A 14,402-nucleotide genomic window follows, 5' to 3' on the forward strand; every position below is an offset into this window, starting at 1 on the left:
ATTCAAATCTTTTGGGATACAATTGAAGTCAATAAACTTGAATTGATTGAAGATCTTCAATAACGAAGATATTCATCCAATAAGGCAAAAAGGATCTTACTGACAAAGCTTAAAGGAATATTCAAAGGGATCTAGATTTGCTATTAGCAACGGTCAAAATCGAAGGCACTATAAATAGGAACAACTCGGGAAAAAGAAAAGCATCAGCTTCGCATACTACTTTCCTACTCTTTCTACACCTTAGTCAAACATTGTTCTTAAGTTTACAAGTGTCATAAACGATAGAGAGAAAGGGAAAAATACTGAGAGGTTGTGTCATTGGTAAGCGAGTGAAAACCAAAGTATCGTTGTTGGTGAGCGAGTGAAAACCAATCTTATATGTTGTTGGTGAGCATGTCAAAACAAACCCTTGTTCGTTGTTGGTGAGCGAGTGAAAACCAACTTTGTAAACGTTGGTGGTGATCGCTGAAAACCACAAAGGTTGTACTCAAGACAGTTTACAAAGAGCTCTAAAAGATAACACTCTTGCAACCCAAGAGGACTGGATTAGGATACCACATTGGTTTCGAATCAGTATAAAAATTTCTGGTGTCATTTACTTTATCGCTCTCATATTATATTATGTGCCTTTACTGTTTGTTGTGATTTACACTTGTTTAAATCGAAAGGACTAACAGTTTTGTGCAGGCTGTCTCCGTATCAGTTGACTAAGTCTAAATATAGTCGACTAAAGTTTTACTAGGCGTACAATTCACTCCTCCCCTCTTATACTTCCAGATATAAGGAGGGAATCTGACTTTCTAGTCCTAATCAATGCAATAAACAAGCATATGGTGATACCTTGGTAGATTGTTGACTTGGTGGAACAAATTAGAGAGTTAAGGCAGGAAGGCAATTTCAAGTTTTCACACTGCTAGAGAGAAGCTAACTGCACTGCCGACTTGCTAGCTAACTGGAGTATATATAAGAAGACTTCTACCTTCTTCACCGAGGCTAACACTTTACCTTTGAAGGTGAGAGCTATTTTGAAGAATGACAAAGAGGTTAACTTCAGAATTAGGACCAGAAAGAATTTTTTTGATGTTTATCCTTTCTGATAGTTGGTTATTTATAGCTCAATAGGATTGGATGGCTTCTACAAACTTTTACTTTGGAGCACTTTATTTTTATCCTACTGGAATGTGCTCTCCTCTTTTGATTCAGGAGTTGTTTAAATCTGATTTACAGACTTCTTTTGTAATGATCCTTTTGAGTTTTATAATATACAGATTGAGGTCATGCCAAACCTCTCTCTATAATGCGGCAGAGATGACAAGATTTGGCGACCCATTAAGTTACTAATGGTATATTCATAATTGCCGAATATGTCATATTTGCTCAACACCAATTCTAAATACGTAGGTTTCCATCCTTGTGTTTTGTAGGAGCCGACTAATCCGGATTTCTAAACAACAACAACAACAACAACAACCCAGTATAATCTCACTAGTGGGGTTTAGGGAGGGTAGTGTGTATGCAGACCTTACCCCTACCCTGGGGTAGAGAGGCTGTTTCCGATAGACTCTCGGCTCTCTCCCTCCAAGAACTCCCCACCTTGCTCTTGGGGTGACTCGAACTCACAACCTCTTGGTTGAAAGTAGAGGATGCTCACCGCTAGAGTAACCCACTCTTGTTATTGCTAATCACTTCTATTTCCTTAAAATCAGAGCTATAAACACTTCTATTGCATATGCTATCGTCATAGTCACCACTATTCTACTTTTGTGATATGCATCTCGACTCTGTAAATTTATTTCAAACAAGTTAAAGCTACTAAAGTTGATGTCTCATCACGATACCAAGAAAATATTCTTCCACATTTGTCAAAGTGATTGAGAAAAAAGGATTTATCCCCCTATTCAACTACCGATCTAGTTTCGATCTCTAACTAACTAACTTACAACATAGGCCGGAAGAGAGTTCTTTGTCGTGTTTGTTAGCTGAATGGGCGAATCAAGAGAGTTCTTTGTCGTGTTTGTTAGCTGAATGGGCGATTCAAGCCAAAGTTTATACGAAGGAATTGTGTGAAAGGTCGAAAATAGAAAATAGAAATCACACAAGGTGGAATAGGCAATTTTTCTGGCAGCTCTTCCATTAATGCTTTCTCAATTATTGCGCACTGATAAATGGAAACTTTGCACATCCGATTGACTCGAAAGAGTATAAACAACCAAAAGAAAAAAGGGGACAAATATGGTTTTCTATGATAATTTGTTTAAAGAGTGGGAACATCAAAAGACTGCTTCCTCTCTACAAATAAGCCGTCTCGCAACTACTTTACCAATTCAGTTCATACAAAAGGTAAAAGAGGCTAAGACAAGAGGGCAGTTGCCATCTCTACCTCATCTTCCCTTTTTCTCTTCTCCCCCCTCGCTGGCATCTTCAGTGCTCTCAAAACATCCACAACATGCTTCATCTTTGGCCTTTTGAGTGGATCGAGATCCGTGCAGTTGTATGTCAGGAGTGTGATCGCAGATGCAGTTGCAGGAGGAACTTCTTTGAAGCATTCATCAACCAAATTTATTTTACCACGTTTAGCCGCATGTAAAAATGAATATTCAAACTCTTTTTTGGTTATCAGTTCCAACAGAAGAAGACCAAATATATAAACATCAGATTTCATAGTCCGCGTACCTGTATTGATATTGTAAAATTAACATAATTGCTTTTGCCGAATACATAAAAATATGAGGTTCTTGGCAGAGTCCCCAGAGGATTAATGCACAATAATGCAAAATGTACAGGGACAAGGTATCATGAGATGTCTTCAGTAAAAATTGAAAGAAAACTTTATCAGAACTTAGTATTGATCCTGGATACCTAGATAACGAACTACAACCAACATCAAATTGTAATTTGTAAGAGAGACAACATGCTAGAGATGAAAAGGAGGCCAGAGGCGGAGCTACAATGTCTGTTACGGGTTCGCCGAACCCAGTATTTTTGGTTCAAATCATGTTTTTCTCTTGCAGTTTTCATTAAATATATAAAAATTATTAACTTAGAACCCAATAAATTAAAAGGGTTACGATCCCGAGCCCATAAATTTGAAATCATGGCTCTAATAGAAATCACCAGAGAGAAAAAAGTATTTTATGGCATTGGGAATCAAGAACGCAAGCAAGCAGATTTCAAGGACGTGAGACAACTGCTCCTCCATGACTCGAGTAACAAATGCATTTTCATGCTTATGTTTTGGCTAGAAATTTAACAATCTTAGGTCCACCTTAATTGTTAAGGTCTTCATAACTAACCATAGGCTCAGGCAAATATTCCAGTTAGAGATTGTCTTGTCAAACAACTAACTTGCACATCACTAAGGTATTGAAGGGAAAATAAAAAGGGAAAATGCAAAGAAATGGAAAAGAATGGTGGGCTTTAATCAAGGAAATTAACCTGGACCTCAAACAACACAGTAGACGAAGTGTTACATAACATGCATTACATAAACTACTATAAGAAACTCTTTGATCTATAGCATGAAAACATCAGAGATGATGAAGTCTGAGCAAACATGCCTGCCTCTGGAGCTTCCCTGCCGACAAGATACTCAACAGGAATTTTAGAGTCCTCGTTCACATGACAAGAAACGTAACCAAAGTCAAATACTTTTATATTCATTTCCTGCAGCCAAACCAATGTAATAACTTGTTGAAAATCTTCAGATATATCTAAGAGAAATAGAAAGTCGAGAAGATGACCAAGGGCTCAAACTCAACCTCATCTATCATAATGCATGATGCAGTAACACAGCCAACCGCAGTTCCCTTCTCATGCAAGAATGCCAAGAGATCTGCAAGTTGAGTTGCCACTTTTATCCAGTCATCCCACCGAAATTCATCTGACGAACAAGAAATAAAAAACATATAGACTCTTTTAAAAGCATACAAAAGTCACAGTGAACAGTCATTCAACATAATACTTGAGGCAACTTAAATACCATCCAGAAGTACATTAGACAAGAGTCTGGTAAATTTTTCATCACACTCATACACAGCTGCAAGCCTTTTGTAACAACAGAACATACACAATTTCACCAAATTTTGATGCGTATTTGCTTTTTCATCTGTGAATAACTCGATCTCATCCTACAAAAGAATTCTTGACATCATTCAACCTAAAAACTACAGACAGGAAATCAAATTCAGCCAATCTCGCAAACATACACAAAATTTAGGTAGAAGTTGAGCATGTCCATCTTGCATAGGAAGGAGAAGATCCCATGTCTTTACAAAAGCACGCCGTTTTTCAGATCTTTCACCAATGATGCCATGGAACAATCTTCCTGAAAGAGTCTTCCGAAGAATATTCTCATACTTGAAATCAGTAATTTTTTGCAACTCGGAGTAGCTGCAAAGTCTCACTCCACCAACTATCACTGGCTCAATTGAGAAGTTAGAAGCTGCATTTTCGAACCAGAGAAGAAAGAATAATATCGTGGATCTGTAGCTATCAGTATCCGTGCTGGTAGGAGTGAAGGTTTTGCATGAAACAGGTACGGAAGAATGAAACCAAGCACCTATGGCAAAGTACGCAAAAAGGCGATTCTTCCTGTCAGCCTTTATTTTCATATCCTCTACACATCAAGTGAGGACTTCCCAAAGCAAGTTTGATTTAGGTTTAATTTTACTTAAATAGTTACAATCAATCAATGTTGTCGAAGCTAAAATAACTTTAACAACTTGTTTGGATGGTCGTTACCTATTGTATTATATCGTATTGATACTTTAAATACAATGTTTGTTTTGATTGTTACTTAAATTTTATTGTATCGTATCGTTAAATCCGTCGTTACGTACCGACGAAATGTGCCACTTTATGTAACGACCGATTTGGTGTGGCCGCGTCGTTATCTTGTCTTTTTCTCTCATCTCACCCTTTATTATTACTAGTCTTAGGGTACGCGCTTTGCGCGTGTACCAGTATCATGAATATATAATTTTTTTAAAATAGGTAATTTATATTAAATAATCTTTTTGAGTTATTGAACAAAAATTAATGAAAAAGATCTAAGCTCCTAAAAAATATAAATATTGATCTCATTTAGCTTTTTCAATAAATAAAGAAATTGTGTCTTACATATGCATTATTGTAATTTCTTAGAACATATGTGGATATCTTATGAACATCCTTGTTATTTTTGTTACCTAATACGAAAAACAAATAACAAGTTAAACTATAACATAGTATTTTGCTCTATTTTTATTGTTTTAACGGTCAATGCTCTTCTCGTGAAAATAAATTTATATACCTTAAGAGTTTTATGAATTTAAAAAATATTTTTATTTATATGATGATTTTAAAAAAGAAATAAATTGATTATTTTGCTAATTACTCCCTCCTTTCTAGTGTATGTGAATCTTTTCGCTTTTCAAGAGTTAATTTGACTAACCTTTAAAGCTAAATTGCATTAGATTAATTCGCTATTTTAAGTTTAAAACTTAGATATTCAAAAACTATACATGAAATACTATGAAACTGTAATCTTTTCATGTCAATATGATAAAAAATAATATTTAAAAATTTTGGTCAAAGTTTCAATAGTTTGAATCTCGATAAACTAAAATATTTTATATAAACTGAAACCGAGGGAGTAATTAATTCAAAGACTTGATTACTTGTTCTCAATATTAAAAAAATAATTTTATTTTCCCCGCATTGGGGTTTAGTACTTTTACAATAATATAAAAATATAATAATTTTTGAACTCCTTCCCTACTCGAATAATATTTTCTCTTTATTATTTTTTGTATAATATTTGAAATCTACACTCGCGTGTTGCGCATGTATCCTATCTTGATGAATAAAATATTATATTAAACATTATATTTGATATATAAACTAAAAATTTAAACTCTTGAAATTGAAGAATATTGATTATGCATCCCTTTTAGTTTCAGCAAAAATATATGGCCTTTAAAAATTTAAGAGCTTTTTCTGGAAAAAAAACAACAGTGTTTATTTTTGATTTAGTGGTTATTGTTTTTTCGTTTACCTTTTTTTGGAGTATCCATTTATAACTTTGTTGTTCTAAGTTTTTCTGTCTAGCTCCATTCTCATCTTTATCTATTCGTATTATTTCATGGATAAGATGATTGAAACAATAGTCTTTTTTAATTATTGAAAAATAACTTGCACGATTGATATGTATCTCGAACAGTTGAGATTGTAGTCTCTGCAATATTAGTTTTCTGCTTTTGAGTTAGTTTAATTGCTAAAATTAATCGTTATATTTCTTTAACGAAGACCAAAGAATCTTAACCCTTAAAAGAGTCCTTAGTGGTTAAAAAAAAGGAGTCCTAAGTGTCAAAAGTTTTTTTACTTAAACGTTGTTTTTCTGTTTATAGATTTGCTATGTTACATCATTAATTAAGGAAGGATTTATGCAAGAAATTTAATATTTAAGACTTTGTGTACATACCTAAAATAAGTTAGGATTTAATGTACTAATTTAGTTTATTTAAAACTCCTAAATATTAGGGAGAAAACTTAAAATGACGATTTTGTCTAATATAAAATTTATTTTTAAGGGACAAAAAAGGCGAACGACATTTTGCTAAGGGCTTTCGTGCTTTTAATATAGTATAGATTAAATAATTTTATTTTATCATTTACCCTAACTTTTTATATAATAATTTTACCCCTTATCATAATTTTTCTTTATAATATTGCAAGTTTATTCTTCATATTGCTGATGTGTAATATCATGAAACAACGGCAAACGATACAATCTATCCAAATATTATATTCATCAAATGATACAGTACAGTCTCATACAATACAATATGATACAATATGAAATTGTAACGACCCGACCGGTCGTTTTAAGCATTTACGCTCCTTTTAACTATTTGAAGTATTGAATAACTTTCTACGAGGTATTATGACTTGTGTAAATTATCAGTTTTGGTTTTAAGGTACTTCACAGTTAGCTTGGAAGAATGAATTTTATGTTGGAAGTTTAAGTTGAAATAGTTGACCGAATATCGACTTATATATAAACGACCTCGGAAAGGAGTTTTGATAATTCCAATAGCTCCGTATTGTTATATTGGACTTAGGAGCGTGTCCGGAAAATTATTTGGAGGTACGTAGTGGAATTTGGCTTGAAATGCCGAAAGTTGAATTTTTGGAAAGTTTGACCGGGGGGTTGACTTTTTGATATCGGGATCGGAATTCAATTCCGTAAATTGTAATAGGTCCATTATGTCATTTGTGACTTGTGTGCAAAATTTTAGGTCAATCGGACATGATTCGATAGGTTTCGGCATCAAATGTAGAAGTTGGCAATTTCATAAGACTAAAGTTTCAAGTGAGTTCACACAAGATCCAAATTTGAACGAGAATATATACATGTATATATGTATTTCTGTGATGATATACCTATAAAATGAAATATCTTCGAGTCTAGTTTCTAACGCTTCAAACCGTTCGTCATTTGGACATTCCTACAAGAAGTTATGACCAAATTACCAAAGGCTGGAAAAATATAATTCTGCGACCGCAAAACAGGTCGCAGAATGGACCAGGAGAGCCCAGTTTTGGGCGCCGATTTTGCGATCAGTTTTGCAGCCCGCATACCCATTCTGGGTCTATTATGCGATCACATACCTGCTTTTGGAGGGTTAATTTTTCTATTTTCATAACCCGACCCCATTTTGATAAATAGGCTTTGGGACTCGTTTTGGAGCAAAATTCTGATATTTTTAGAGAGAAGGGAGAGTGTTCTAGAGAGAGGAAGAAACTCAAGTGCTTTGTTCATCAAGATCTTGTCCAAGCTTTGAAATCCAACAAGGAAATATCACAAGATCTTCACCCAAGAGGTAAGGTTCTAACCCCTAGTCTTCAATTTCGAGTTTGGGTAAAGATAAGTTATTAAGGGTATGATTCTTGGGTGTAATAGTATCATTTATGCATATCAATAAGGTTTATGAAAAAATTATTGAGTTCAAATGGGTATAGATTGGGTTGAAAATGGTAGAAATCTTTAAAGACTATAATTGAAGATTTGAGGGTCGAGTTGATGTCGGAATTTGGTGAAATTTGTATGGTTAGACTCGTGGTTGGATGGGCATTTATATTTTGTAACTTTTGTCGGGTTCCAAGATGTGGGATCCACGGACGATTTTTGAGCTAAATTTTGGATTTTTATGGGAAATAAGTATTTTCTTATGGAATTAATTTCAATAAATTTTATTGACTGAAATGAATGAATTGTGGATAGATTCGAGGCATTTGGAGGCCAATTCACGAGGCAAAGGCACAGAGGAGTAAAGAATTACACGGTTTGAGATAAGTAATACTTCTAAACTTGATTTTGAGAGTATGAATCCCCGAATTTGATATGATATAAACTGTTTGGAGGTGATACACACAATAGGTGATGAGCGTGTGGACGTGCACCATATAAATTGTGTCTTGAATAAATTCTGTGAAGTAGTAAAATTAAAGAATCATGTTATTATCTGAACGTGTGGCACTTGATAGAAGAATTAAGTCGAGGCTAGTAATAAAGATCATGTTTAGGATATGTGCCGATATTTTTGGACCCATAGGGTCGTGATGCTATTGAATTAATTGTTCTAAAATATACATTTTACACACAGTAATAATTGTCCATTGTGAGGATATTTATGGGATTGAGCTGCGCAACGCAGCAGGCCATTTGGCTTTATATGTGTTATTATTAAATGGATCGGGGCAGCTGGCCTGCAGCAGGCCAGAATGGCTTTATACATTATTATTGTTCTGGATCGGGGCTTCCCGCCTGTAGCAGGCCTTAAAGGCTTTACTATATTATGGATCGAGGATGCCCGCCTGCAGCAGACTTTATAGGTTTTGTTATTATACGGATCGGGACTGCCCGCCTGCAGTAGGCCATATTGACTTTGTATTACGCTGGGGATGAAGGAGCCCCTCCGGAGTCTGTACACACCCCAGTGAGCGTAGATGATTATCGATATTCGGGATGGACTTCCCAGGGCATGAACTTGCCTTACTTACTGCTTATATATATATTTGGGATGGATTTTCCCGGGGCATGGACTTGCCTTACTTATTTGTATTGTAATGAGTTATCTTGACATGGATTTTGTCAGTATCATTTATATTTAGGGATAAATTATCTCAGGGCTAGATTGACCTTATACGGTACTAGGTGACTGATTGTCAGTCGATGTGCACATATATACGGGTTGGAATACCCTTGGGCTGGATTGGCCATAAACAATACCAAGTAACCGAATAATTTATGACCAGTATTTACTTGAGGTCTTTCTACTGAGATATCATATGCCTCATATCATGCAATATTGATCTATTTTACTTGTACTGAGTTTACTGTTGAACTTGAAAGCATGCCTATATTTCTGTACCATTATTTTTACTGGACTGTACCTGCAGAGTTCATCATTTCTTTCAGCCCAGAGGTTAGTCTTGTTACTTATTGAGTTAGTTGTACTCATACTATACTCTGCACCTCGTGTGCAGATCCAGGTGCTTTCGGACACGGAGATTGTTAGATTTCAGAGTACTATTAGTTGGAGACTATCAAGGTAGTTGTTTGGCGTCCGCTGACCTTGTCTCTCTTTCCTTCAGTTATTGTACTGTTCTATACTTTCAGACAGTGGCTTTTTATCAGTCAGACATTGTATTCATATTAGATACTCATGTACTGAGTGACACCGGGTTTTGTGAGTAATATATTTGAAATTTTGAGATTTCTTCCGCTGAATTAATTATTTTATTTTCAAATTTAAAAGAAATGATAATTTATTAGAATTTTTGGCTTGCCTAGTATTGAGATAGGCGTCATCACAACATGTGAAATTTTGGGTCGTGACAGAAATGATACGTAACAACCATCCAAACAAGTTGTAAAAGGTAGCAAAGATGTAACTATAAATTCCTAATTCAAAATCAGTATCTAGTTTTCGATTTTTTAATTGTTTTTTTTTTGTATTCCTAATCACTAACATATATATCCATAATGGTTGCTGAGCAAAATCTAATACATATCACATTCGGTCAAACCGAGAGAGAGAGATAGAGAGAGAGGTACGATAAAAGAAACCTTCGGAAATAGGCGCAATGGCGCTGAAACTTCTTTACCAATATTATGGTGAAACTTTTCGCGTATTGGAGTTCCAGCATAATATGTTGGAAGTTTATACATAGGTGCATTGAACTTCAATATATTATGCTGGACCGATTTCTGTTGCAGCAAAATAGTGGCTATTTTTCAATGACTTGGCAAACGCTAACTATTTTTGAATGACCAGTCCGAAAACTGACTAGCCCGTGCTATTTTTACTGAATTAATTTGTTGAATTCAAAGAGATAAAATAAACATGAAAGAAATTGAACTTATTACACAAAATGTATGACGTCAGAGGTTGGTGCTAAGGGGGTTGAGATCTAGTTGGATTTTGTTTGTTGCGGGTAAGGTTGTCCAACGGGACGGGCCGTCCCGATCTCGTCTCGTTCCGTCCCGTCCCGTCCTACTTAATTCTAAACGGGATGGACCCATGTTAAACGGGACACGGAATGGAATGGGATGGCCATTTCGTCCTGTTTGTCCCGCGTCCTTGTTTTTGAATTCTAGCCGTTGGATAACGGCCAAAAACGGTAATTGGCCTCCACCCCCCACCCACCCACCCCACTCCCCCCCCCCCCCAAAAAATACACCCTCCAAACTTTTAATATAACATCTAAGTTTATTAAATTACACTTTGGCCCTATTTTCTACTATAAATACCCCCATCCTTCTTCCTTATTTCCCACAAAAATCAATTATTCTTTCTCAAATCTCTTACATTCTATCTATATTATTCTCTTAATTTTCTCACTATCAACTATCAAGTGATAAGTTTCAAGTATTTGGGCAAATTTTGGGAGCAACTTTCAAGTTTTAAATTAATTCGTCAAGTATTTGGAGCAATATTTTGGGCAATTTCTTCAAGTTTCAAGATTTAATCACGGTGCACTCGTTCCATATCCTAATTTTAATATATAATTTTTGCGTATCATTTTAGTGCTTAATTTTTGTATTTACTGTACGTGTTCTTTTTTCATATTTCATTTTTGTGTTAACTTTTTAAATTTAATTTCATATTTTAGTGCTTATCTTAATCAAGGATTGGAAAGTATTAAAGACGAAGAAGGCAACGAACAACTTTTGGCATGGTGGAGGGAGCGTGGAAAGATTTTCCAATACTTTCAATAATGGCCCGAGATATCCTTGTTATTCAAGCATCATCAGTAGCATCAGAGAGTGCTTTTAGCGCGGCAAGATTTCAAATCGGAGATCATAGACATTCATTAGCGGAGGACAGCCTAGAGATTTTCGTATTATTCAAAGATTGGATTAATTCAGAAAGAAGAAATCTTGGTTTTGAAAAATTAACCACTTGGGAAGAAGAAGAAGAATACAATGAGATACTTAGCACTGGGAGCGATGACGACATGGAACTCATGGAACATCAATCAACATTGCCAATTCCAGAACAATGTCCAAGAGAAATTATAGATAAGTTGCAACGAAATTATATAGGAGCTTACAAATATTAGTATGATAATTTGTAATTGGCTACTAAGAGGCCTAGTTCAAATAGAATCCATCCTAGAAGGTGGCTGCGTAGATTAGGAGCTCTTCAAAAGAATTATATTTGTATGTGAGATTTGAAAGTTCTATTAATAAAATAAAAGGCTCTAAGCATTGAATTATTTTTATGAATTATCTTACACTCTTACTTAGTTACTTAACGGCTTGAAATTATATTAAATAAATTATAACTCTATTATAAATTTATAATTACTAGAATATTTCATTACAAGTCTTTTGTTTTAATATTTTATAATTCTTTACTTAGTTTTCTAATTTTCGTTTAATTTTTAAGTTTATTAAATAAGTAAAAAAACTAGTTGTTGCAAACTTTAAAAACTTAGTCATTGTCAAAAGAATAGTCGTTGCCAAACTCAATGCTGATTTTTTTTTTAAAACGACACTTAAGGCCCGCGAACCCGTTCCGTCCCGTCCTGTTCCGTCCCATCCCGTTTGTTAGCGGGACGGGATAGGCCTACCGTCCGTCCCGTCCCGTATGTTAGCGGGACGGGATGGGTCTACCGTTTCGTCCCGTCCCGCCACCGTCCCGGGTAAATGTCGTCCCGTCCCGTTAATTTTGTCCCATTCCGTCCAGTCCCGTCCCGTTGGACAGCCATAGTTGAAGGCCATCGAAAAATATAGAAATTTGTCGAAGATATTTTTTCGGCCAACTGTTTACACACAAACAAATTCTAGTCATTTCTTGATATTAAACTGTTAAATTGAATCTGAAAGTTGAAGAACTACTTTAGTTAATTAACTATACTGATAGTGTAACTAATCTATCATCAGAGGAAATGAAGAAGCGACCGAAAATGCAATTTTATGTACAACACAGATTGAAAAATTGAGTGATTAATTAATAGGTGTAAAGATGAAGAAGAAAGGGAAAAGAGCAAGAGAAAATCTAGGTTTTTGCCTCCAAAAAGTCATTTTTTTATTTAAATTTGATAATATGCGCCTCCACTTTTATTTATTTATTATTATTTTCCACATCAGCTTTTGAGTTGTATTATATTTACTTTGGACAAGGATAAGGGTACTAGGACACATGTAAAGATTAAATATGAAACTGACTTTTATGAACTAGTGCAGAGTGCATCTTATGTATTTTCTCAAATTAAAGAGTTCTTTTTAGTTAGTTTAATTTGACTCTTTTTTTTTCATTTTTGAAATTAATTAAATAAAAAATAAATTTACATAAATTCAAACTAAAGAAGATATATATAGTTATACTGTATACCAATTTTAATGAAGTTGAATTCCATAGTTTCTCTCTCTCGGTGCAAGCTAGCATAACGTGCGCCAACAATGGGAGGTAGGAGAGGATAACCTTCGGCTCAGTCCCAGGTGGTGATATCAACACAAAAATATGCGGCGAATACAACAATGAGAGGAGGTCGCAAAGCGGAGCAGTTTACAGAGATAATTAACGAAGGAATTAGTTCTCTGGCAATTGTGCACAAACCTAACATGCACATTGACATTAAGACTGTGACGCATGCGAAAGACAAAATGGGGGAATAGTTAGATGTTATCCACTCCTCGAGTAGCAGTAGGAAACAATCCTGGCGGATGAAGTTGAATTACAGGATGAGATAACAGGTAAGATAACTGAATCGAGGGCTTCCATTTGGGACAATTTTGATATATCAAAAATATCAAATGTTGGTTTTAAATTGGAATATGTAAACCCAGTTCATTCTGGAGAACATCGGATTGGGGAAATTAGTCAGTATGACATTAACTATGAGATTGAATATTGGAAGAATGTCGTAGTATGTTATGTTTTAGGTCTTACCCTCCATTTTCAGTGCAGAATGGGTTCATTCAAAGGCTGTGGGGTAAAATTGGTATCAATAAAATAGCCATGATGAAAACCGGTATAGTTCTGGTTCGTTTTGATAGTGAGGCATGTAATAATGAAGTGTTACAAGGGGGTATTTACCACTTCGATAATAAACCGTTCATCGTTAAGCAGTGGAATCAGGATATGGAGTTTTCTAGGGAGGAACTTCACTCAGTTCCTATATGGATCAGGTTGCCTGGACTAGACTTCAAATATTGGAGTGCTAGAGGCTTGAGAAAAATAGGAAGCTTGGTTGGGAGAGCATTGATGGTTGATAGGACTACAGAGAAGAAAGCGGGGCTTAACTTTGCCAGATTATTGGTGGAAGCGAAGATTGGGCTCAATTACCTAAGGAGATATACTTTAGAAATGAGAAAGGAGTTGTGATAGATCAGAATGTTGTTTATGATTGGAAGTCATCTGTGTGTGGTACATGTCATAAATATGGGCATACAGCTGATTTATGCAGAAAGAAAAAGACAATAAGGTGAATAAAAAGACAAAGAAAACTGGGGAAGGGAAGGATGCTCATGGGGAGAATCCTCAAAATTGTAAGGAGAAAGAAGCTGAGATAGAGAAGACAACAGAGACTAAAAAAAATGAAGAAATAAGGACGACAATAACTTTGATCTAAGGATTGCACATCACAAGACACAAGGGGAAGAATTCAAAGTACATGTGGATGGTGTTAAGAAAGATTGAGGGTGGGTTCAACCATCTAGGATTGGGAAGTCACCTAGAACAGGAAAGGAAGCAATGGTAGTGGCCAACTCATTTCAAGCATTGGGCAAAGAGGGTACCTCAACTTCAGGGATGTAGAAATTGGTGGAGGTTGGAAGAGGTGATAAACTATTTCCAATTACTGGAAATGGTTAATATATTATGTTGGAATGTGAGGGGCCTGAATGGGCT

The 14,402-nt window shown here is 35.3% G+C and overlaps 1 protein-coding gene across 1 annotated transcript; it reads right to left on the bottom strand.

Moving 5' to 3' along the window:
* Positions 1 to 2,350: 2,350 nt before the first annotated feature.
* LOC107809118 (serine/threonine-protein kinase SZE1-like) lies at positions 2,351 to 4,610 on the bottom strand. The gene is made up of 5 exons (XM_016633715.1): positions 4,206 to 4,610; positions 3,980 to 4,127; positions 3,759 to 3,880; positions 3,558 to 3,663; positions 2,351 to 2,673 (listed from the first exon to the last, which is right to left on the bottom strand). The coding sequence occupies exons 1-5, from the start codon at positions 4,608 to 4,610 to the stop codon at positions 2,351 to 2,353; spliced, it is 1,104 nt and encodes a 367-aa protein (XP_016489201.1).
* Positions 4,611 to 14,402: the final 9,792 nt, after the last annotated feature.

Source organism: Nicotiana tabacum, chromosome 18 (assembly GCF_000715075.1).
Source record: "Nicotiana tabacum cultivar K326 chromosome 18, ASM71507v2, whole genome shotgun sequence".
NCBI classification, from domain to species: Eukaryota; Viridiplantae; Streptophyta; class Magnoliopsida; order Solanales; family Solanaceae; genus Nicotiana; species Nicotiana tabacum.